The following is a 26,296-nucleotide window of genomic DNA, read 5'->3' on the forward strand; positions in this document are numbered from 1 at the left end:
TCGACGAGACTTTACGCTTAAAGAGTAATTCATTGTCAATCCATCGTAAAAAAATGAATCACTAAGTTATAACATCATTACTAGATTTCTCTCCGCTAAAACTTTTCTTTTGAAACACTGTACTTTCCATTTAAAATCTTCCAAGTAAATGCATATATCAACAAAATATGACAGATTACACGACCATACCTATGCATCTTTAATTGTAACTAAAATTACATTTGGCAAAAGGTAATTATCACTAATAAAATTTATTATTAGAAAGTCATTTGAAATTTACAAAATCTTAATATAATGAAGATGTTGGACAGATGGATCCCTCTTACTGACCTCGAATATTCAAAATTTTAAAATGAAAAGTCATCAATCTGATAAAAGCCATCATAAAATCTACTTATAAGTTGTAAAAGCATCAATTAATCTGATAGAAATAGAAGGGATATATAGTGGGAGATGGAAGAGGTAAACAAGGTGAAGTTGCATGGGGTAGAGGTTAATCCATATTCAAAGAGGGTGAAAATGGCCCTTAGAATCAAAGGCATACCCTACGAATACATAGAAGAAGATACAAGTAATAAAAGCCAATCTCTCTCAACTACAATCCTATTTACAATCAAACACCTATTATCGACTCCCTTATCATCTTACAATACATTGATGAAACCTAGAAGAAGCCTCCTCAGCTTTTGCCTCACCCTCCATTTCACAGAGCTAAAGCCCGCTTCTAGGCAAATGTCATTTAACAAGAGGTAAATCAAATTTGTAATTAGTCTTTCTTATCTCCACTGATTGGGGGACTTAACAAAAAATACTATGGAGATGCAGTTATTTGAGACCATGACTAGAATAGTCACATGTGATGGAGAAGTTCAAGCAAAAGCAGTAGATGAAATCTACGAGAAAATGAAGGTGGTGGAAGAGGGGATTAAGGACTTCTTTCAAGCCACAATTTCACCACCATCCATTGCCCTTTAAAACCTTTTAAGGGCTTGGGTTCAAACCCCACTAAAATCGAAATGATAAAAAATATTCTTTAAAAGACCTTAAAAAACTCCATGAACCTGCTTGAGTTTTTTTCAGAATCAGAAGAAAAATTTTTGGGAGTAAAATTGAGGACAAACATCCTGAGAATAATACCAAGTATTTGAAATCCGAGTTGGCTACTCAAAAAACAACACTTAAAAGATTTCTCCCAATAAGAGAATCGATTCTCCCTCAACAACTTACATATGCATTAATGTCACAGTGGGAGCAGTGGGAGCTTCTAAGAACACATATTTTAGGCTAAGTATAATTGGACTCTTATGAGATGTATGAGCTTTCATTGTAGTTGGTTAAATGATCTTACATATATTAAAATTTTAAGTTTTCACATAAGTATTTTGAATTTTTTTCTAAAAAAAAATCATATTGTTGAAGATAAAATGACAAAAAAAGAAGGGAGATGAAGTGTGCAAAGAGCTACTTGAGGTGGAGGTTAAATGGGATAGATAAGTGCATAAGAAAAGGTTGAAAGAAAAAGAGCTTTCTTAAGATTATAAGAAGATATTTATAAACAAGGTTGACTGCACTTAAACTTTGATACTTGTCATAATCAACTCTTTAAGAAGGCGATGATGAAAATGATGGATTTAGCAATCCATATGTGATTGAACTGTGTCAACTTGATGAAGTTCGATGTGTTTTTTATATGATGATGAGGCTCAATATTTATCTTTTACAAGGTGAATTGGAGGCACTCTATGTGTTAAATAGGCATATATTGACGAGGGCCAAAGATAGCAAGATGTCACCCATAGGTGAGGTTGTGATTGAAACCCATTTTAACGAGGTATGTATAAGAATTATACCTCAGGCCCAAATATGTGAGACATAAATTTTAAATACAAGTACTTCAAGAGATATCTCAATTTAGATGGTGTTTGTTGTTAATTTTCAAGGACATTTCACTTTCTTTTGATATTAATTAATTTGCTTAGCATTCAATGATAGAAGATAAAATAAATTGACGATAAATACATGCCCAAACTCATAATCTTGATCAATTTCACATCATTCAACCATAAGGGAAGGCAGCATTCTGGTCTTTTATGGTATTTTGCAATTTTAACCCGAGACCTTCATTACCTTGAGAAAGAAGGAACTGATCAATTAGTTATAGATACGAGGTCATTGCTGATGTAATTTCTTGAATATTTGGTAGAGACAACTAAGATTAAAAAGGAATATAAGCCAAAACCCTACCAATTGTTCAACTTATTATTATACATCATTTTTTACTTGATGGGGTAAGACCTTAAACATGTTGCAAGAGAAAGAATTGTGTGAAGATAAGATTATCCTAATCAAATCTTCAAGGTGGAGATTATTAGAATATACCCATTCCTTGCCCATACCTTGCCCATACCTACCCATACCTTGAAAAGGTCAAAGTTATGGGCACCAAATATTTATTTAGTGTTGGGCATGGAATAATAGCAATTTTTGGCCCCTAATTGTATAGAGACTTTGCAAGGTGGCCCTTGAACCTCAAATATAAATAGGCCTAACCATTGCTCATTCTAATCATCCCACATTTTCCATTCTCTATTTAAGGCATTGTTCTCTCTCCCTATTTGTAAAGTTTCACTTGTATTTTGGAGTGAAATATATTTGGTAGTGCCTGAGGACGTAGGCAAGATTTGCCGAACCTCGTTAAAATTCTAGTGTTCTTTACTATTTATTTTTCATATTTTGTGAGTGTGATTGTAGTGATTTATTATGCTATTAAATTACGATAAAAGGGATATTCTGGCTAGGAAAGACTTGGTACTTAAGTGATCCTCGTGATCCACCTTTCTTTCCTGAGAATTGAACTTAGTGAGATTTTTTAATACAATAATTTTACTCTTTCAGACGCTTCCGCGCAACAATTGGTATCAGAGCCAGATTCGTACTTGGGGAATACGACCATTTACGGCACTATTTACGTATACAATACTATTTATGTATACGATACTATTTACGATATCTGATCTGCTCACGATACGATGAGTTGGGATTGAGGAGAAAAATGGCAGCAGCATCGTCATTAGCAAGGACTACTATGACAAATGCAAAATTTGAAGTAGAGAAATTTGACGGTACCAATAATTTTGGTATGTGGCACTGTGAGATCCTGGATGTCTTATGTCAGGAAGAGCTAGATATAGCCCTTGAAGAAAAACCTGACAAGATGTATGACAAGGAATGGGCCAAGATCAATAGACAGGCGTGTGGTACAATCCGCCTATGTTTGGCCAAAGAGCAGAAGTACTCTGTCATGAGGGAGACATCAGCGAATAAGTTATGGGATACACTGGAAGAAAAGTTTCTAACGAAAAGTCTTGAAAATAGGCTTTATATGAAAAAGAAACTTTATCAATTCACGTATGCACCCGGTATGTCGATGAATGACCATGTGAACTCATTCAATAAAATTTTAGCTGACTTGCTAAATTTGGATGAGAAATTTGAAGATGAAGACAATGCATTATTGTTGTTGAATTCCCTTCCTGATGAATATGATCATCTTACCACCACATTGCTTCATGGGAAGGACACGATCACATTTGATGCAATCAGAGTGCGTTGTATAGATCTCGAGACTCGAAAGAAAGATAAAAGAGATCACAGAGATACAACTGCGAAGTCTTAACAAGAAGAGGTCGCTCACACAAACAAGAACTGGTAGAAGGGAAAGTCCAAAGGGAGACCCGCCAAAGATGAATATGCCTTTTACCGTAAAAAAGGGCATTGAAAAAAAAATTGTCCTAAGCTACAAAAGGGTAAGGCTATTTCTAATGCATGTGTAGCGGAGCATGATGAGGAGTCAGACTTTAGCTTGGTTGGCATGGCAATGGCATGTCAAACGGATGAGTGGATTTTGGATTCAGGATGTACTTACCATATGTGTCCTAATAAGGACTGGTTTTCTAGTCTTAAAGAGTTAGAAGGTGGAATTGTTCTTATGGACAATGATAGTGCTTGTAAGACAATGGGAGTGGGTACAGTCCATTTGAAGAATCACGACGGCTTAATCCAAGTCTTGATAGATGTTCGCTATGTACCTAGCCTGAAGAAAAATCTTATCTCATTAAGGGCCCTAAAATCTAAAGGGCTCATAATCACTTTAAGAGATGGATTACTAAAAGTAGTAGCTGGGCAATTGACGGTGATGAAAGGCACAAGAAGAAATAACTTGTACTTTTTAAATGGAAGTACAGTTATTGGATCAACATCAACAGTTTCTACAAATGATGTAGATTCAGAGGCTACCAGATTATGGCATATGCGATTGGGACATACTGGTGAAAAAGCTTTACAGACATTGGCGAAGCAAGGCTTGTTGAAAGGTGCAAATTTTTGCAAAATGGAATCCTGTGAACATTGTGTTTTGGGCAAGCAGAAGAGGGTAAAATTTGGTCCAGCAATTCACAATACGAAAGGAATTCTAGACTACGTTCACAGTGATGTGTGGGGACCTACCAAAATGGCTTCTTTGGGAGGTATGCACTATTTTGTTACTTTTGTTGATGATTATTCAAGAAAAGTATGGGTGTATCTAATGAAAAGAAAAAATGAAGTTTTGGATGCATTTCTGAAATGGAAAAAGATAGTGGAGACTCAGACTAGTCGAAAGGTCAAACGACTTCGACCAAATAATGACACTGAGTACAAAAATGATCCATTTCTACAAGTATGTCAAGATGAGGGCATTGTGCGACACTTCACTGTTCGGGATACACCACAACAGAATGGGGTGGCAGAACGCATGAATCAAACTATACTGGAGAAAGTTCGATGTATGTTGTCTAATGCTGGATTGGGCAAAGAATTTTGGGCTGAGGCAGTTACATATGCGTGCCATCTAATTAACCGTTTGCCATCAGCTGCAATAAATGGAAAAACTCCTATGGAGATGTGCACTGGTAAATCTGCTACTGATTATAATTATTTACATGTATTTGGTTCCACTGCATATTATCATGTAAAAGAATCTAAGTTAGACCCAAGAGCAAAGAAAGCATTATTCTTGGGTATAACTGATGGAGTTAAAGGATACCGTCTCTGGTGTTCTGATACAAGGAAGATTGTTTTCAGTAGAGATGTGACTTTTGATGAATCAACCATGTTAAAGTATAAGGATTCACAAAAGAATGACAAAACCAAAGAAGATTTTGCGGCAGTGGAACTTGAAAAGGTTAACGATGATCCGACTAATATTGAAGGGACAAATGATGAAGAGGTTCCTACCCAAGAACCTCTACAGCAATAAGATTCAATTGCATATAGGAGGCCAAGAAGAGAGATTCATAAGCCTGCTCGCTTTGATGATATAGTGGCCTATGCACTTCAAATTGCAGATGATGATGTTCCTTCTACTTACACAGAAGCAATAAGTAACCCTGATAGTGTAAATTGGAAGTAAGCAATGAATGAAGAAATGCAGTCTCTTCATAAAAATAGGACCTGAGAGTTGGTGACACTACCTAAGGGAAAGAAGGCAATTGGGTATATGCAAAGAAGGAAGGATTTCTTGATAAAAATGAAATTCGATACAAGGCTAGATTGGTAGCAAAGGGTTACGCTCAGAAAGAAGGAATAGACTACAATGAAGTGTTTTCTCCAGTTGTGAGGCATTCGTCTATTCGAATTTTGCTAGCCTTAGTTGCGCAATATGATCTTGAACTAGTTCAGCTTGATGTGAAGACCGCGTTTTTACACGGTGATTTGGAAGAGGAAATCTATATGACTCAGCCAGATGGATTCAAGGTTGCTGAAAAAGAAAATTGGGTTTGCAGACTGACAAAGTCGCTTTATGGATTAAAGCAATCTCTGAGGCAGTGGTACAAGCGATTTGATCAGTTCATGAAAGGGCAAAGGTACACAAGAAGTAAATTTGATCATTGCATGTATTTTCAGAAGCTACAAGAAAGAACTTTCATATACTTACTCTTATATGTTGATGATATGCTAATAGCATCTAAGAGCAAAGTTGAGATTGAAAGATTGAAGACTCAACTCAATCTCGAGTTTGAGATGAAAGATCTAGGAAAAGCTAAAAAGATTCTCAACATGAAAATATAGAGAGATAGAGCTCACGATAGAGTTAGCTTGTCTCAGAAGCAGTATTTGAAGAAGGTACTACAGCAGTTTGGCATCAACGAGAAAACAAAACCTGTAAGTACCCCGTTGGCTTCTCATTTCAAGTTTTCTGCACAGCTATCTCCTTTGACGAATACGGAACGAGAATACATGTTGCAAGTTTCAGATTCTAATGCGATGGGTAGCTTGATGTATGCAATGGTGTGTACAAGACCCGACATTTCACAGGCAGTTAGTATAGTGAGCAGGTATATGCATAATCCTGGAAAAGGACATTGACAAACTGTGAAATGGATTCTACGGTATATTCATAAGACCGTGGATGTTGAATTACTGTTCAAGTAGGATAATACACTTGGTAAAAGTGTTATTGGATACGTTGATTCTGACTATGCCGGTGATTTGGACAAGCGAAGATCAACCACCTGGTTATGTGTTTACACTTGCTGGAGGACCAATAAGTTGGAAGTCTACATTACGATCTACGATTGCGTTGTCAACCACGAAGCCGAGTACATGGTCAGTAATGAGGTCAGAAAGGAGGCTATTTGGTTACAAGTTATGGCTAAAACCTTAGGGTTGGTTCAGAGCATATTAACGTGTATTGTGATAGTCAAAGTGCTATTCATTTAGCAATGAATCAAGTCTATCATGTACGCACAAAGCATATCGACGCATTTATTCCATTTTGTGCGGAAATTATTGAAGAGGGGAAAATTTGTCTTCAGAAGATCAAGACTGCAGATAATCCCGCAGATATGATGACCAAGGTAGTAACAGTAACTAAGTTCGAACATTGTTTGAACTTGATCAATATCCTGCAAGTTTAACAGTTGAAGAATGCACTATCAAGTATTGTTGTCAAAGGCAGAAAGAATTGTGTGAAGATAAGATTATCCTAATCAAATCTTCAAGGTAGAGATTATTAGAATATACCCATTCCTTACCCATACCTTGCCCATACCTTTCCCATACCTACCTATACCTTGGAAAGGTCAAAGTTATGGGCACCAAATATTTATTTAGTGTTGGGCATGAAATAATAGCAATTTTTAGTCCCTAATTGTATAGGGACTTTGCAATGTGGCCCTTGAACCTCAACTATAAATAGGCTTAACCATTGCTCATTCTAATCATCCCACATTTTTCATTCTCTACGTAAGGCATTGTTCTCTCTCCCTATTTGTAAAGTTTCACTTGTATTTTGGAGTTAAATATATTTGGTAGTGCCCGAGGACGTAGGCAAGATTTGCCGAACCTCGTTAAAATTCTAGTGTTCTTTACTATTTATTTTTCATATTTTGTGAGTGTGATTGTAGTGATTTATAGTTATTAAATTACGATAAAGGGATATTCTGGCTAGGAAAGACTTGGTACTTAAGTGATCCTCGTGATCCACCTCTCTTTCTTGAGAATTGAACTTAGTGTGATTTTTTAGTACAATAATTTTATTCTTTCACACGCTTCCGCGCAACAATTGGCATCAGAGCCAGATTCGTACTTAGAGAATACGACCATTTATGGTACTATTCATGTATATGACACTATTCACGTTTACGACACTATTTACGTATACAGTACTGTTCACGTATATAGTACTGTTTACGTATACAGAAGTTGGGATTGAGGAGAAAAATGGCAGCAGCATCGTAATCAGCAAGGACTACTGTGACAAATGCAAAATTTAAAGTAGAGAAATTTAACGGTACCAATAATTTTGGCATGTGGCAATGTGAGATCCTGGATGTCTTATGTCAGCAAGAGTTAGATATAGCCCTTGAAGAAAAATCTGACAAGATGGATGATAAAGAGTGGGCCAAAGTCAATAGACAGGCGTGTGGGACAATCCGATAATGTTTGGCCAAAGAGCAGAAGTAGTCTGTCATGAGGGAGACATCAGCGAAGAAGTTATGGAATACACTGGAAGAAAAGTTTCTAACGAAAAGTCTTGAAAATAGGCTTTATATGAAAAAAAAACTTTATCGATTTACGTATGCACCCGGTTTGTCGATGAATGACCATGTGAACTCATTCAATAAAATTTTAGCAGACTTGCTAAATTTGGATGAGAAATTTAAAGATGAAGACAATGCATTATTGTTGTTGAATTCCTTTCCTGATGAATATGATCATCTTACCACCATATTGCTTCATGGGAAGGACACGATCACATTTGATGCAGTTTGTAATGAGTTGTATAGATCTGAGACTCGAAAGAAAGATAAAAGAGATCACAGAGATACAACTGCAGAAGTCTTAACAGTAAGAGGTCGTTCACACAGCAACAAATCTGGTAGAAAGGCAAAGTCCAAAAGGAGACCCGCCAAAGATGAATGTGCCTTTTGCCGTAAAAAAGGGTATTGAAAAAAGAATTGCCCTAAGCTACAAAAGGGCAAGGCTATTTCTATTGCATGTGTAGCGGAGCATGATGAGGAGTCAGACTTTAGCTTGGTTGGCATGGCAATGACATGTCAAACGGATGAGTGGATTTTAGATTCAGGATGTACTTACCATGTGTCCTAATAAGGACTAATTTTCTAGTCTTAAAGAGCTAGAAGGTAGAATTGTTCTTATAGGCAATAATAGTGCTTGTCAGACAATGGGAGTGGGTACAGTCCAATCGAAGAATCACAATGGCTCAATCCAAATCTTGACAGATGTTCGCTACGTACCTAGCCTGAAGAAAAATCTCATCTCATTAGGGGCCCTAGAATCTAAAGGGCTCACAATCACTTTGAGAGATGGATTACTAAAAGTAGTAGCTGGGCAATTGACGGTGATGAAAGGCACAAGAAGAAATAACTTGTACTTTTTAAATAGAAGTACAATTATTGGATCAACATCAACAGTTTTAACAAAAGATATAGATTCAGAGGCTACCAGATTATGACATATGCGATTGGTACATGCTGGTGAAAAAGCTTTGCAGACATTGGCGAAGTAAGGCTTGTTGAAAGGTGCAAATTCTTTCAAAATAGAATTCTGTGAACATTGTGTTCTGGGGAAGCAAAAGAGGGTAAAATTTGTCTTCAGAAGATCAAGACTGCAGATAATCCCGCAGATATGATACCCAAGGTAGTAACAGCAACCAAGTTCGAACATTGTTTGAACTTGATTAATTTCCTACAAGTTTAACAGTTGAAGAAGGCACTATCAAGTATTATTGTCAAAGGCAGAAAGAATTGTGTGAAGATAAGATTATCCTAATCAAATCTTCAAGGTGGAGATTATTAGAATATACCCATTCCTTGCCCATACCTACCCATACCTTGGAAAGGTCAAAGTTATGGGCACCAAATATTTATTTAGTGTTGGGCATGGAATAATAGCAATTTTTAGTCCCTAATTGTATAGAGACTTTGCAAGGTGGCCCTTGAACCTCAACTATAAATAAGCCTAACCATTGCTCATTCTAATCATCCCACATTTGCCATTCTCTACTTAAGGCATTGTTCTCTCTCCCTATTTATAAAGTTTCACTTGTATTTTGGAGTGGAATATATTTGATAGTGCCCGAGGACGTAGGCAAGATTTGCTGAACCTCGTTAAAATTCTGGGTTCTTTACTATTTATATTTCCATATTTTGTGAGTGTGATTGTAGTGATTTATTGTGCTATTAAATTACGATAATGGGATATTCTGGCTAGGAAAGACTTGGTACTTAAGTGATCCTCGTGATCCACCTCTTTCTTAAAAATTAAACTTAGTGTGATTTTTTAGTACAATAATTTTACTCTTTCACACGCTTCCGCGCAATGATTGGTATTAGAGCCAGATTCGTACTTGAGGAATACAACCATTTATAGTACTATTCACATATACAATACTATTCACATATACGGTACTATTTACGTATATAGTACTGTTCACGTATACAGTAGTTGGGATTGAGGAGAAAAATGACAGCAGCATCATCATCAGCAAGGACTACTGTGACATGCAAAATTTGAAGTAGAGAAATTTGACGGTACCAATAATTTTGGTATGTGGCAATGTGAGATCCTGGATGTCTTATGTCAGTAAGAACTAGATATAGCCATTAAAGAAAAACCTGACAAGATGGAAGATAAGGAGTGGGCCAAGATCAATAAACAGGTGTGTGGTACAATCCGCCTATGTTTGGCCAAAGAGCAGAAGTACTCTATCATGAGGGAGACATCAACGAAGTTATGAGATACACTGGAAGAAAAGTTTCTAACGAAAAGTCTTGAAAATAGGCTTTATATGTAAAAGAAACTTTATCAATTCACGTATGCACCCGGTATATCGATGAATGACCATGTGAACTCATTTAATAAAATTTTAGCAGACTTGCTAAATTTGGATGAGAAATTTAAAGATGAAGACAATGTATTATTGTTGTTGAATTCCCTTCCTGATGAATATGATCATCTTACCACCACATTGCTTCATGGGAAGGACACAATCACATTTGATGCAGTCTGTAGTGCATTGTATAGATCTGAGACTCGAAAGAAAGATAAAAGAGATCACAGAGATACAAATGCAGAAGTCTTAACAGTAAGAGGTCGTTCACACAGCAGCAAATCTGATAGAAGGGGAAAGTCCAAAGGGAGACCCGCCAAAGATGAATATGCCTTTTGCCGTTAAAAAGGGCATTAGAAAAAGAATTGTCCTAAGCTACAAAAGGGCAAGGCTATCATGCACGTACAAAGCATATCGACGTACGATTCCTTGCCCATACCTACCCATACCTTGAAAAGGTCAAAGTTATGGGCACCAAATATTTATTTAGTGTTGTGCATGGAAAAATAGCAATTTTTGGTCCCTAATTGTATAGGGACTTGAACCTCAACTATAAATAGGCCTAACCATCGCTCATTCTAATCATCCCACACTTTTCATTCTCTACTTAAGGCATTGTTCTCTCTCCCTATTTGTAAAGTTTCACTTGTATTTTGGAGTGAAATATATTTGGTAGTGCCGAGGACATAGGCAAGATTTGCCGAACCTCGTTAAAATTCTGGTGTTCTTTACTATTTATTTTTCCATATTTTGTGAGTGTGAAAAGAGTAAAATTATTGTACAAAAAATCACACTAAGTTCAATTTTCAAGAAAGAGAGGTGGATCACGAGGATCACTTAAGTACCAAGTCTTTCCTAGCCAGAATATCCATTTATCGTAATTTAATAGCACAATAAATCACTACAATCACACTCACAAAATATGGAAAATAAATAGTAAATAACACTGAATGTTAACGAGGTTCGCAAATCTTGCCTACGCCCCTGCACTACCAAATATATGTCACTCCAAAATACAAGTGAAACTTTACAAATAGGGATAGAGAACAATGCCTTAAGTAGAGAATGGAAAATGTGGGATGATTAGAATGAGTAATGGTTAGGCCTATTTATAGTTGAGGTTCAAGGGCCACATTGCAAAGTCCCTATACAATTAGGGACAAAAAGTTGCTATTATTCCATGCCCAACACTAAATAAATATTTGGTGCCCATAACTTTGACCTTTCCAAGGTATGGGTAGGTATAGGAAAGGTATGGGCAAGAAATGGGTATATTCTAATAATCTCCACATTGAAGATTTGATTAGGATAATCTTATCTTCACACAATTCTTTCTGCCTTTGACAACAATACTTGATAGTGCCTTCTTCAACTGTTAAACTTGCAAGATATTGATCAAGTTCAAACAATGTTCAAACTTGGTTGCTGTTACTACGTTGGTCATCATATCTGCAGGATTATCTGCAGTCTTGATCTTCTAAAGATAAATTTTTCCCTCTTCAATAATTTCCCGCACAAAATGGAATCGTACGTCGATATGCTTTGTACGTGCATGATAGACTTGATTCATTGCTAAATGAATAGCACTTTGACTATCACAAGACAAAGTTAATATGCTCTGAACCAACCCCAAGGTTTTAGCCATACCTTGTAACCAAATAGCCTCCTTTACGACCTCTCATTATGACCGGTACTCGACTTACGTGGTTGACAACGCAATTGTAGACCGTAATGTAGACTTCAACTTATTAGTCCTCCGCAAGTGTAAACACATAACGGTGGTTGATCTTCGCTTGTCCAAATCACCGCATAGTCGTAATCAACGCATCTAATAACACCTTTACCAAGTGTATTATCTTGCTTGAACAGTAATCCAACATCCACGGTCTTCTAAATATACCGTAGAATCCATTTCACACCTTGCCAATGTCCTTTTCCAGGATTATGCATATACCTGCTCACTATACTAACTGCCTGTGAAATATCGAGTCTTGTACACACCATTGCATACATCAAGCTACCCACTGCATTAGAATACGAAACTTACAACATGTATTCTCATTCCGTATTCGTCGAGGGAGATAATTGTGCAGAAAGCTTGAAATGAGAAGCCAACGGGGAACTTACAAGTTTTGTCTGCTCGATGCCAAACTGCTGTAGTACCTTCTTCAAATACTGCTTCTGAGACAAGCTAACTCTATCATGAGCTCTATCTCTCCATATTTCCATGTCGAGAATCTTTTTAACTTCTCCTAGATCTTTCATCTCAAACTCGAGATTGAGTTGAGTCTTCAATCTTTCAATCTCAACTTTGCTCTTAGATGCTATTAGCATATCATCAACATATAAGAGCTAAATATATGAAAGTTCCTTCTTGTAACTTCTGAAAATACACTCAATGATCAAATTTACTTCTTGTGTACCTTTGCCCTTTCATGAACTGATCAAGTCACTTGTACCACTGCCTCGGAGATTGCTTTAATCCATAAAGCGACTTTGTCAGTCTGCAAACCCAATTTTCTTTTCCAGCAACCTTGAATCCATCTGGCTGAGTCATATAGATTTTCTCTTCTAAATCACCGTGTAAAAACGCGATCTTCATATCAAGCTGAACTAGTTTAAGATCATATTGTGCAACCAAAGCTAGCAAAATCCGAATAGACGAATGCTTCACAACTGGAGAAAACACTTCATTGTAGTCTATTCCTTCTTTCTGAGCGTAACCCTTTACTACCAATCTAGCATTATATCGAATTTCATTTTTATCAGGAAATCCTTCCTTCTTTGCATATACTCATTTGCATCCAATTGCCTTCTTTCCCTTGGGTAGTGTCACCAACTCCTAGGTCCTATTTTTATGAAGAGACTGCATTTCTTCATTCATTGCTTGCTTCCACTTTACACCATCAAGGTTACTTATTGCTTCTGTGTAAGTAGAAAGAATATCATCATCTGCAATTGGAAATGCATAGGCCACTATACCATCAAAGCGAGCAGGCTTACGAATCTTTCTTCTTAGCCTCCTATATGCAATTGAATCTTGTTGCTGTAGAGGTTCTTGGGTAGGAACCTCTTCATCATTTGTCCCTTCAATATTAACTGGATCATTGTTAACCTTTTCAAGCTCCACCTGCTACAAAGTAATACTAGTTTTGTCATTCTTTTGTGAATCCTTGTACTTTAACATTGTTGATTCATCAAAAGTCACATCTCTACTGAAAACAATCTTCCTTGTATCAGAACACCAGAGACGGTATCCTTTAACTCCATCAGTTATACCCAAGAATAATGCTTTTTTTGCTCTTGGGTCTAACTTAGATTCTTTTACATGATAATATTCAGTGGAACCAAATACATGTAAATAATCATAATCAGTAGCAGATTTACCAGTGCACATCTCCATAGAAGTTTTTCCATTTATTGCAGTTGATGGCAAACGGTTAATTAGATAGCACGCATATGTAACTGCCTCAACCCAAAATTCCTTGCTCAATCCAGCATTGGACAACATACATCGAACTTTCTCCAGTATAGTTCGATTCATGCGTTCTTCCACCCCATTCTGTTGTGGTGTATCCCGAATAGTGAAGTGTCGCACAATGCCTTCATCTTGACATACTTGTAAAAATGGATCATTTTTGTACTTAGTGCCATTATCTGATCGAAGTCGTTTGACCTTTCGACCAGTCTGAGTCTCCACCATCTTTTTCCATTTCAGAAATGCATCCAAAACTTTATTTTTTCTTTTCATTAGATACACCCATACTTTTCTTGAATAATCATCAACAAAAGTAACAAAATAATGCATGAACACAATGTTCACAGAATTCTATTTTGCAAGAATTTGCACCTTTCAACAAGCCTTGCTTCGCCAATGTCTACAAAGCTTTTTCACAAGCATGTCCCAATCGCATATGCCATAATCTGGTAGCCTCTGAATCTACATCTTTTGTAGAAACTGTTGATGTTAATCCAATAATTGTACTTCCATTTAAAAAGTACAAGTTATTTCTTATTATACCTTTCATCACTGTCAATTGTCCAGCTACTACTTTTAGTAATCTATCTCTCAAAGTGATTGTGAGCCCTTTAGATTCTAAGACCCCTAATGAGATAAGATTTTTCTTCAGGCTAGGTACATAGCGGACATCTGTTAAGACTTGGATTGAACCGTCGTGATTCTTCAATTGGACTGTACCTACTCCAATTGTCTTACAAGCACTATCATTGCCCATAAGAACAATTCTACCTTCTAGCTCTTTAAGACTAGAAAATCAGTCCTTATTAGGACACATATGGTAAGTACATCCTAAATCCAAAATCTACCCATCCGTTTGACATGCCATTGCCATGTCAACCAAGCTAAAGTCTGACTCCTCATCATGCTCCGCTACACATGCATTAAAAATAACCTTACCCTTTTGTAACTTAGGACAATTCTTTTTTCAATACCTTTTTTCACGGCAAAAAGCACATTCATCTTTGGCAGGTCTCCCTTTGGACTTCCCCTTATACCAGATTTGCTGCTGTATGAACGACCTCTTACTGTTAAGATTTCTGCATTTGTATCTCTGTGATCTCTTTTATCTTTCTTTCGAGTCTCAAATCTATACAACGCACTACAGACTGCATCAAATGTGATTGTGTCCTTCCCATGAAGCAATGTGATGGTAAGATGATCATATTCATCATGAAGGGAATTCAACAACAATAATGTCTTGTCTTCATCTTCAAATTTCTCATCCAAATTTAATAAGTCTGCAAAAATTTTATTGAATGAGTTCACATGGTCATTCATCGACATACCGGGTGCATACATGAATCGATAAAGTTTCTTTTTCATATAAAGCCTATTTTCAAGACTTTTCATTAGAAACTTTTCTTCCAAAGGTATCCCATAATTTCCTCACGATGTCTCCCTCATGACAGAGTACTTCTGCTCTTTGGCCAAACATAGGCAGATTGTACCACACGCCTGTCTATTGATCTTGGCCCACTCCTTGTCATCCATCTTGTTAGATTTTTCTTCAAGGGCTATATCTAGCTCTTCTGACATAAGACATTCAGGATCTCACATTGCCACATACCAAAATTAGTGATACCGTCAAATTTCTCTACTTCAAATTTTGCATTTGTCACAATAGTTTTTACTGATGACGATCTCACGCCATTTTCTCCTCAATCCCAACCATCAGATATCGTGAATGATCAGATATCGTAAATAGTGCCGTATACGTGAATAGTATCGTAAATGATCGTATTCTTCAAGTACGAATCTGGCTCTGATACCAATTATTGCGCGGAAGCGTGTGAAAGAGTAAAATTATTGTACTAAAAAATCACACTAAGTTCAATTCCCAGGAAAGAGGTAGATCCCGAGGATCACTTAAGTACCAAGTCTTTCCTAGCTAGAATATCCCTTTATCGTAATTTAATAGCACAATAAATCACTACAATCACTCACAAAATATGAAAAAATAAATAGTAAAGAACACCAGAATTTTAACGAGGTTCAGCAAATCTTGCCTACGTCCTCGAGCACTACCAAATATATTTCACTCCAAAATACAAGTGAAACTTTACAAATAGAGAGAGAGAACAATGCCTTAAGTAGAGAATGGCAAATGTGGGATGATTAGAACGAGCAATGGTTAAGCCTATTTATAGTTGAGGTTCAAGGGCCACCTTGCAAAGTCCCTATACAATTAGGGACCAAAAATTGCTATTTTTCCATGTCCAACACTAAATAAATATTTGGTGCCCATAACTTTAACCTTTCCAAGGTATGGGCAAAGAATGGGCAAGGACTGGATATATTCTAATAAAACAAGAAATGTCTGAAAATGTGCGTAGAACTTGAAGAAAAAAACAAAAATCAGAAAAAACATTGTTACTTCCAATCATAATGAATCTTTTATCAGTTGAACTGGTTTACTTCCAGTCACTGAATCCCATCTCTTCTAACCGAACCCAATTGATTCTTTTTCATCACTCACCAAAACAACCAAAGAGTAATAAGGAAAAAGAAACCCAACCCCCAAGAATTTAGCCAATTACCAGCAATAAGAAAATTTACTACTGCGCTACATCTAGGATGAGCTAAGCAGATCCAGGGGCTATCAACTAAATACTCATTCATGTTTAAATCAAACACCTCACAATAATATAATGTTCACGATTCATAGTCTCTTCATGTCAAAAAATTTAATCGAAACAAAAGTAAAATTCAAAGTAAAGCTTCCGTTATCTCATCTTTTAGTTCTTTGATGAAACCTTTTCCTTAGTTTTCTGAATCTTCAAAACCTTCTTCACTATCTTCTGTTCTTCAACCAAAAAGGCTCGAATGATCCTATAAAAAGCAATTGACATTTCCGTAGATTATTCATCAAGTGTTAAGATCAAAATAATTCACATTTGAAGCATCTGTCATTGTCTCAAAAAGAAGAAAAATTACTAAGGCATGAACTAAATATCGAAATTAATATTATTTGCGAATAGATCAAAGCACACCTCTCCCTGACTGCACTGCCAGATAACACACCACCATAGGCACGGTTCACAGTCCTCCTGTTCCTAGGTAACCTAGACCTCTTGTATTCCGCAGGTCTCAAGTGAGGAATCTGCACATTGAGCAATACCAAATACATCAGGAAGATTTCTAACTTCATCTAGTAGTCAGCCAATTACTTCCAGCACTAAATTTTAATTAGCTTTGATTAGAAAAACAATTAACAACTGATTAGCATGGTATATTGTCAGTAGTCTTGGCAATATTAGACACAACACTCAGATAAAAAAATTTGACAAAACACGAACACAACACGGATAGATGAGTTTCTCAAAATCTATATAATACAAATTACTGATGTATCAAAATAGTATTACAAATTATTATGATACCTAAAAAAATGCCCAAACAAGACATGGAAACACGAATCGTCAGATCTTATTATAATCATCAGCATTCAAAGCAATTCATCCAAAAGATAACAACCTATCAATTCAAAATCTATTAGCTATTACAAGTCTAAAAGCATTATTTTTATTTTCCTTCCCTAACACTAATGCAAGTAAACTTCTGATGATAAAAAAGAAGCTAAAATTTCATACACAGCTAGAGCCAGAAGCTAAAAGTTAATGGGTTATTTAGAAAATGCAAAAAGAACAAACCCCTTGGATTCGTTTGCCAGTAACTGGACATTTGGGTCCGCTAGCTCTCTTCTTAGTTGTCTGGTAGACAAGTTTTCCACCTTAAAATTTCAGCCAATGTCAACAAAAATAAGCAGAGTTTTATAAAACAAGAATAAATGAATTCATCAATATGTAAAAACAAAACCATTGAAGAAGTATAAAATTACCAGGAGTTTTGACGACCCGGTGCTGGTTGGACTTGGTGGCATAGCTATGGCGGGTCCGGTATGTCAGCCGTTGAACCATTTTTCTTCGCCTTCTTTGATATTCTCTCTGTGGATGGAGGCGGAGACCGGAAGCGTTTTGGGTAATAGTGAAGATAGCAAAAAAAAGCTTTGGGATTGAATGACAAAGGATGCCCTAAATCTGACGGCTAGATTATCTTTTCTATTAACGGTTGAGATTTTGTATCCTTCGCTACTTTACTATTGTTTATTTACTTTTAGGTTAAAATCTCTCATAAGTACCTATATTTTTATAAATTTTAATTTTAAATTTTATATTTTTATTTTAAGAATTTAATTTTTTATTTTTAAGATTTAAAAATTCAGTCAAATTTATTGATGTGACATTTTAGAATAAAAAACAATCACTTGCTAGTCATTTAATTAAAAATAATAGACTTTGTAATAAACTTGAATTTAATAAAATAATTTTAACATTGTTTACCAGTTGGACTTGAAAAGTAGAAAAATTGAATTTATAAAATAACAGTTCCAAATTTTAAAAAGTATAAATTAAAGTTTTTAGATAAAGATTTTAAAAAAAGGTAGGTTATTTTATTTTTTTAAATTCATTTCTTTTCAAAGAGCTTGCATGTAGTCTTCAAAAATGTTAGCATTGCTATAAGTAATGCATTTGTGGCCGTTATGGTGGATTCGCCGTTGGGTTTCTATCAGTTGATGCGTGATATTCGTAACAGGTTTTAAAGATTTATAAATGAAATGTTCTTGAGTCTAACTTATTATCACGATTAAGGCAAGTGTACCTATCGAACAAAGAGTATAGTTCAAAGAAGAACGGATTGTCGAACCCAAAGGAACTGCAGTACTAGTATTTACTTCCTTTTTATTATCTAGCCTAAAATTTAAGAGGTTTGGTTGTCTAAACTAATTACTAACTAAGAATGCACAGAAAGAAAAACTTGGGAAAATACTTTTGGGAAAATTCGATTGATTGAGACAATACCTAAAGACAAATCCACCTAGACTTCACTTGTTATTTGATTCTGAATCAGACGATTTATTCATTTGACTTAATCCGTAGAAATCCTTAAGTTATATTATTATCTCTCTCGAGACGAATAATGTCTAACCCTAGGTTGAATAATTGATATCTCTTTCTAATTAACACCCTAGAATTGCATTAACTCGATCTATGGATTCTCTTATTAGGTTTCACCCTAATCCGGTAAAATCTTGTCACCCTATCTCTAAGCGCGCAATCAACTCTGCTTAATTATGACAAATTTACTCTTAGACAGGGTCTATTCCTCCTCTGAATAAGAGCTTAACTTGAATCAATATCCTGGAATATCAAAACAAGAATTAAGAACACATAATTAAGAACAAGTCAAATATTTATCATACAATTCAGATAATAATAACAAGATATGTCTTAGGTTTCATTCCCCTTAGGTATTTAGGGGTTTAGTTCATACTTATGAAAGAAAACATCTCAAAAGCAGAAAGATAACAAAACATAAGAAAACCCAAAACTCTTGAAGGAACTTGAAGGGAGATCTCCAGTCTTGATGATGAATCCGGCTCTTGAGATGGATCAAACTGCTTTCTTAAGTAATTCATTGCTTCCTCCTCTGCATCCCCTTTTCTAAGTGCCTCCTCAAGTGTTTAAATAGGCTTTGGAATGCCTAAGAGCCCTCAAAATTGGCCTTTTTCGAATTAGATTAAACTTGGGTTCGGCAGGGACACGCCCATGTGAGACGCCCGTGTGCGATTACTGAAGGCCGTGGTCAAGACTGTTAAATGGGCACAGGCGTGTGATCCACTCGTGTAAGTCGTCCTTCGATCCTGCCAAATTGACACGATCGTGTGACACGCCCGTGTGAGGAAGTCTAGGCCGTGTTGTTTTCCCATGTCGGTCTATTTTCTCCGTTTTCGGCCTGTTTCTCGCTCTTTTTACTCTCTTATGCTTTCCTAAGTATAAACATAAAATTAAAGGATTAGGAGCATCGAATTCACCAAATCTAAGAAGAAACCATCCATAAATGCGTTAGGCACGGGGTAAAAATATGTATAAATTACGGTTTATCAAATACCCCCACAGTTAAGCATTTGCTTGTCCTCAAGCAAAACCCTCAACTCACAATCAAAATAAATTATTCTTAACTTATAATTCCTATTAATAATATCTCAAAATAATCCATAAGTAATCATACATTGAGAGTTTGACTGAAAGAACATCAAAGTTCCAAAACATTCCAAGTTGAGTATTTTATCATGAAAGCATAGGTGTCTCCCCTCATCTAAGTAATTACCTTCGACTCAAAATATCACAGAGTTTTACATCCTCACTAAAGATTCACTCAAATCACTTGAGGTGTTTAAGGACAATACATGAAGCATTCAATAGTCAATAATGAAAAGTTATTACCATAGGCTTGTATGAAAAACAAATCTCCACCACTATATATTGAAATGAACATCAATCAAAAGGTCTTTAAAAGGTTGTAACATGGCTTTGGTTAGGGGGTGTGGTCACAAGCTGAAAGAAAAGGTTAGAATCGAGATTGAATTGGAAAATTGCCTAACTAGAAAAAGTAATTAAACATCAATTGAGTACAAGTGAGCTTCTTCTCAAAAGATGAAATTTAGATACTGCGGCTCAACAATACCGAATTACTACTAATATATAAATATGAATTTTTTTATTTATTTAAGAACAAGTCAAATACATAGAAGAGCAAAGCATAGCTAAGCAATTAGTTCAACTCAAATCTCGACAAAAATAGGGATCAAATTAGGGGATTTCAACAATAATGGTTTATAGGTTAATATTGAGGGTAAATCAATTAATAGCCTGTTAGGCTCAAAGGGGTTTACTAAGGGTTAATTATGAAAGTAGGCTTTTGTGGAGTGAATGAGTTAAACCTAAGTGCCTTTATTATTTTGACATATCAAATCAAATGGTGTGGTCTTGACATGCATAGTCAAGCAAGTTCTAGAATAACAATTCAATACTGACGCACTCAAAGCAACAATAAAAGTGAGCATGAAAGAAATTGTAGATGCTCTAAAGGTTCAAAATCTCACAAAAATTACGACTTTTTGATGTTTAAACCTGTGAATTTCAACTAAAGATAATACCTAAAATTGGGATTAAATTCAAAAGTCAACTTATCATGCTTGATTCTTTAATATCATAAAGTTTAAACAATCAATGCATGAATGCCTAAGTTTTACTTCAAGACATATCAATAAAAATCATAAATTAATCAAAATTCATTTTAATCATGGCATGAGAAGATCACATGAGAATAAGACACAATTCAGGGATTTCTAATAACGATATGAAAGACCCCCCACACTTAAGATATACATTGCCCTCAATGTACAAAGATAGATATATTGAAAAAGATAGATTGATAATCATAAGATAGGGAGAGAAGTGAAACTTCCTGAATGATGAATGAACTCCTTGAATTGGGGTTATGGAGAATAATCGGCCAAAGCAATGATGAGGGTGAAGGAGGATACTCTGGTGTTGGTAGAGGTTGGGTTCCACAAATGCTACGCCAAAAGAATATTATATCTCAAGTTGGCTATAGTCGTGGTCGAACAGGGCATGAAAGTCGTGGAGAACCTTTCTCAGTGGAGTTTCAAGTTCTTGAGTAATGTAAGCTTTGGAGCTCTTTATAACTGTGATAGAATCAGTAACTCTTTTAAGAAATATATAAGGAAGAATAAGTACTTGTAATGAATTAGCCGAAATTAAAAATTGTAAAATAATAATTATAAAACCTAATAAAAATAAGGTGAAAGGAAAAGAAAAACTAGTCTTAAACGAACATAAAAGGAACAACATAAAATAATAAATAAAAGTTTTTAAACATCTTCATCACCAGATGGTTCGTGAGGTAGGGGTGGCGATGAGACGTGGAAGTGCTGACAAATCTGCTATAGAATAGTATCAATGTTATCGAAGCGCCGAAAACACTGCTGCTTGAATCGAGTAAGCCGCTCAAAAATGTCAATGTATGAAGCTGCCACATGAACTAAATGATGAGGAAGATGTGGCTGAGACGGTCGGTTCTCGTGATGTGGAAGGACATTATTAGTAATGTCTTCGGGGTCTACCTCCTCAGGGATTTTTGGGGAGGGAGATGATGAATAGTGAGGGGTTTTTATAGATTTTGGGGCACACGACCGTGGGACACGCCTGTGTGTTTCGCGAATTTTAAATTTGGGCGCATCTGACATTCGGCCCACGCCCGTGTTACTCGGGTGTGTGAGTGCACACGGCGGTGTTGCACGGCCGTGTCTCGCTTCGTTCGCTTCTCCCACGCCCGTGTTAACTTGACAGGTTCACCCATGGATGATAGTCACGGGTGTGTCGCACACCCGTACTAGTTTGATAGTTCACCCACGATTTCAAGGCACGAGCGTGTCAAGCGCCTCTATTGTTTTGGCAAGTTCGCCCACGGCCATGTCGCATGGCCGTGGCGACTTTATCGCTTCCCGTGTTGGAAAAATTTTACCTTGTTTTCGCACGGCCTAAGGCATGCCCGTGTGTCTGGCTGTGTGGTATTTAGAGAGTCTGTGTACTATGATTCGGTTAGTATGTTAGATGTTAAAAACTTAAATTTAAAGAAATTTATACTGTTAGTGCTCAGGTTGCCTTTCGAGAAGTGCTTATTTATAGTCTAAGCTCGACTTACTTTTCTGGTGCGTGATCATGGTGAATCGATGAGTTTACACTCCTCATCTCTGCTATCAATTTTATCAACATAAGGTTTAAGACAAGTATCATTTACCTTGAACGTGCCAAATTTAGAGTGGTTTACCTCGACCGTACCGTATGAAAAAATACCAATTACCATAAGAGGGGTTTCTTCATTTGGTTTATAAGTGGCGATTTGATGATTTGCTACATCAAGTAATACTTTGTCTCCAACTTTAAGTTGATTTTCGGATAAATTAAGCTCCTCATGGCGTGGTTTTGGTTTATCATGTTTTCTCAGTTTATGTGTCTGCTATTCATCTAGCTCCTCGATTTGTAACATTCGTTCTTCATGGATAGGTTCTTTGTTGTTGCTTGGCTTATGTATGTTCTTCGAACCTGTTTTCTGCAAAGAAGGTTGTACTATATGGTTAGTTTTAGCCAAATGATTTGTACAGTCACCTTCAATTTTTGATGTGTTATTCGAATTACGGGCTTGAAGGGTGATTGTTTCGTCTTCCACACGAAGTGTGAGTTCACCTATGCCAATGTGAATAATTGTTCTGGCGGTTGCTAAAAAGGGCCTTCCTAAAATTAAGGAGACGTTGCTATCCTCCTTTATGTCTAGAACAACGAAATCAACTGGGAATATAAATTTGTCGATTTTAACGAGTACATCTTCAATAATACCCCTAGGAAATCTGATAGTTTTATCTGCTAATTGAATGCTCATCCTAGTTTGTTTGGGTTTCCCTAGACCTAGTTATTTAAATAATTTGTAAGGCATAACATTGATACTAGCCCCTAAACCAGCCAACGCATTATTAAAATCTAAACTACCAATTAAATAAGGAATTGTAAAACTCTCTGGATCTTTTAGCTTGTTAGGCAGCTTATTCTGTAGAATGGCTGAGGAGACCGCGTTCAGTTCCACATGCGATGCTTCATCTAACTTCCGTTTATTTTCCAGAAGCTCTTTTAAAAACTTAATTGCGTTTGGCATTTGCGAAAGGGCTTCAATAAATGGTAAGTTAATATGTAGTTTCTTTAAAAGTTTAAGGAATTTACCAAATTGTTCATCTAAGCGGTCTTTCTTTGTCGCATTGAGGTATGGCACGCAAGGTTTATATTCTGTAATCACCGGTTTTGGCTTATTGTGGCCAACCTCATCCTTACCTATGCTTACCCCCGTTTTTGGCCTTGGTTCTGCAACTAGCCCTTCCTCATCTTGAATGAAAATCGCGTTGAGTTGCTCTCTTGGGTTAAATTCAGTGTTGCTTGGCAGTCTACCTTGTAGTCATTCGGAAATCAACTTAACGAGCTGTCCAATCTGAGTTTCGAGCCCTTGAATTGATGCTTGTTGATTTTTGAGTGCTGTCTCGGTATTCTAAAAACGAGTTTTTGACACTGAGATGAATTTTGTTAGCATCTCCTCAAGGTTCGGTTTTTTCTCTTGTTGGTAGGGTGGTTGTTGGAAGCTTGGAGGTGGTGGTCTCTGATTCCCTTGGCTTCCCCATGAAAAATTAGGGTGGTTCCTCCAACCTGCATTGTAAGTATTGCTATAGGGATTGTTTTGAGATCAAGGATTGTTACCCATGTAATTTAACCGTTCGTTCTCCATGTTGTGACCATAAAGTGGGTATTCTGAACTGCTTGATCCACCTCCACTTGCTTCGTATTGTATTACTGGGTGAACCTGTGAAGAACTAATGAAATAATCAATTTTCTTATTCAAGAGTCCTACTTGATTAGAGAGCATGGTGACCGTATCGACGTTATAAACGCCGGCTGTTTTTGTTGGCTTTGTCATCATGACTTGCCACTGATAGTTATTTAATGACATCTCCTCTATAAACTCATAGGCATCTTCAGGTGTCTTATTATTGATGGTTCTACCAGCAGCTGCATCAACCATTTGTCGAGTCGAAGGATTCAAGCCATTATGAAAGGTTTGAACCTGTAGCCAAAGCGGTAACCCATGGTGAGGGCATTTTCTCAAGAGGTCCTTGTATCTCTCTCATGCATCGTAGAGTGTTTCTAAATCCATCTGCACAAAGAAAGAAATATCATTACGTAATTTAGCCGTTTTAACCGGCGGAAAATATTTTAATAAAAACTTTTCGGTCATTTGTTCCCAAGTAGTGATTGACCCCCGTAGCAACAAGTTCAACCACTGTTTAGCTTTGTTTCTCAATGAAAAAGGGAATAACCGAGACGAATGACGTCATCAGAAAAGCCATTAATTTTAAATGTATCACATAGTTCCAAAAAGTTTACTAAGTGAGCGTTGGGATCCTCGTCCTGTAAACCATCAAACTGAACAAACTGTTGTATCATTTGAATTGTGTTAGGTTTCAGTTCAAAAGTATTTACGACTACAACCGGTCTAACAATGCTCGATTCAGTTCCTATTAAAGAAGGTTTAACATAATCATACATAGTGCGTGGAGCAGGATTCTGATTAACAGCAATCGCAGGAGGTAGCAGATTTTCTTGGTTTTCAGCCATCTCCTTGGTTGTGATTGAAGTATCGTCCTCTTGCTCATCCTCTGTGTATCTTAGGTTTCGCCTTATTTCTCTCCGATTTCTTCGAATTGTACGGTCGATCTCACCGTAAAAAAGTAGTGGTCCTAACGGGTTTCTTCTGGTCATAAACTAGAAAAACCTGTCAGAAGGAAATAAGAGAAAAATTAGAAAAGAAAATAAAAATTTAAATTGTAATAAAAGTAAAGTGGCTAAAGTAATAAAAATCGAGTTTTCCTTATATCCTAGTTCCCCTAGATTGATTGAGACAATACTTAAGGACAAATCCACCTAGACTTCACTTGTTATTTGACTTTGAATCAGACGATTTATTCATTTGACTTGATCCGTAGAAATCCCTAAGTTATATTATTATCTCTCTCGAGACTAATAATGTCTAACCCTAGGTTGAATAATTGATATCTCTTTCTAATTAACCCCCTATAATTGCATTAACTCGATCTATGGATTCTCTTATTAGGTTTCACCCTAATCCGGCAAAATCTTGTCACCCTATCTCTAAGCGCGCAATCAACTCCGCTTAATTATGACAAATTTACTCTTAGACAGGGTCTATTCCTCCTCTGAATAAGAGCTTAACTTGAATCAATATCCTGGAATATCAAAACAAGAATTAAGAACACATAATTAAGAACAAGTCAAATATTTATCATACAATTCAGATAATAATAACAAGATCTGTCTTAGGTTTCATTCTCCTTAGTTATTTAGGGGTTTAGTTCATACTTATGAAAGAAAACATCTCAAAAGCATAAAGATAACAAAACATAAGAAAACCCAAAACTCCTGAAGGAACTTGAAGGGAGATCTCCAGTGTTGATGATGAATCTAGCTCTTGAGATGGATCAATCGGCTTTCTTTGAGTAATTCCTTACTTCCTCCTCTGCATCCCCTTTCCTAAGTGCCTCCTCAAGTGTTTAAATAGGCTTTGGAATGCCTAAGAGCCCTCAAAATTGGCCTTTTCCGAATTGGACTAAACTTGGGTTCGGCAGGGACACGCCCGTGTGTGATTACTGAAGGCTGTGGTGAAGGTATTTAAATGGGCACGGGCATGTAATCCACTCGTGTAAGTTGTGCTTCGATCCTACCAAATTGACACGGTCGTGTGACACGCCCGTGTGAGGAAGTCTAGGTCGTGTTGTTTTCTAATGTGGGTCTATTTTCTCCGTTTTTGGCCCGTTTCTCGCTCTTTTTACTCTCTTATGCTCTCCTAAGTATAAAACATGAAATTAAAGGATTAGGAGCATCGAATTCACCATATCTAAGGAT

General features: G+C 36.5%; 1 protein-coding gene and 1 non-coding gene across 2 annotated transcripts; one reads left to right on the plus strand and one right to left on the minus strand.

The window, feature by feature from the left end:
- Positions 1-16,510: 16,510 nt before the first annotated feature.
- On the minus strand, positions 16,511-17,968 carry LOC108477251 (60S ribosomal protein L34-like). Its single transcript, XM_017779743.2, has 4 exons — positions 17,752-17,968; positions 17,564-17,643; positions 16,904-17,013; positions 16,511-16,742 (listed from the first exon to the last, which is right to left on the minus strand). The coding sequence occupies exons 1-4, from the start codon at positions 17,828-17,830 to the stop codon at positions 16,649-16,651; spliced, it is 363 nt and encodes a 120-aa protein (XP_017635232.1). The 5' UTR covers positions 17,831-17,968; the 3' UTR covers positions 16,511-16,648.
- Positions 17,969-24,456: 6,488 nt separating this feature from the next.
- LOC128286056 (small nucleolar RNA R71) lies at positions 24,457-24,563 on the plus strand. The gene has a single exon (XR_008276602.1). It is a non-coding gene; the product is annotated as a small nucleolar RNA R71 (small nucleolar RNA).
- The last annotated feature ends 1,733 nt before the right edge of the window (positions 24,564-26,296 follow it).

Source organism: Gossypium arboreum, chromosome 12 (genome assembly GCF_025698485.1).
Source record: "Gossypium arboreum isolate Shixiya-1 chromosome 12, ASM2569848v2, whole genome shotgun sequence".
NCBI lineage: Eukaryota > Viridiplantae > Streptophyta > Magnoliopsida > Malvales > Malvaceae > Gossypium > Gossypium arboreum.

Coding starts and splice junctions, on each gene's coding strand:
- LOC108477251 (XM_017779743.2), bottom strand. CDS start 17,830: ATGGTTCAACGGCTGACATACCGGACCCGCCATAGCTATGCCACCAAG. Junction 17,644..17,751: donor CCGGGTCGTCAAAACTCCTG/GTAATTTTATAC, acceptor TGAAATTTTAAG/GTGGAAAACTTGTCTACCAG. Junction 17,014..17,563: donor CTGGCAAACGAATCCAAGGG/GTTTGTTCTTTT, acceptor CTCAATGTGCAG/ATTCCTCACTTGAGACCTGC.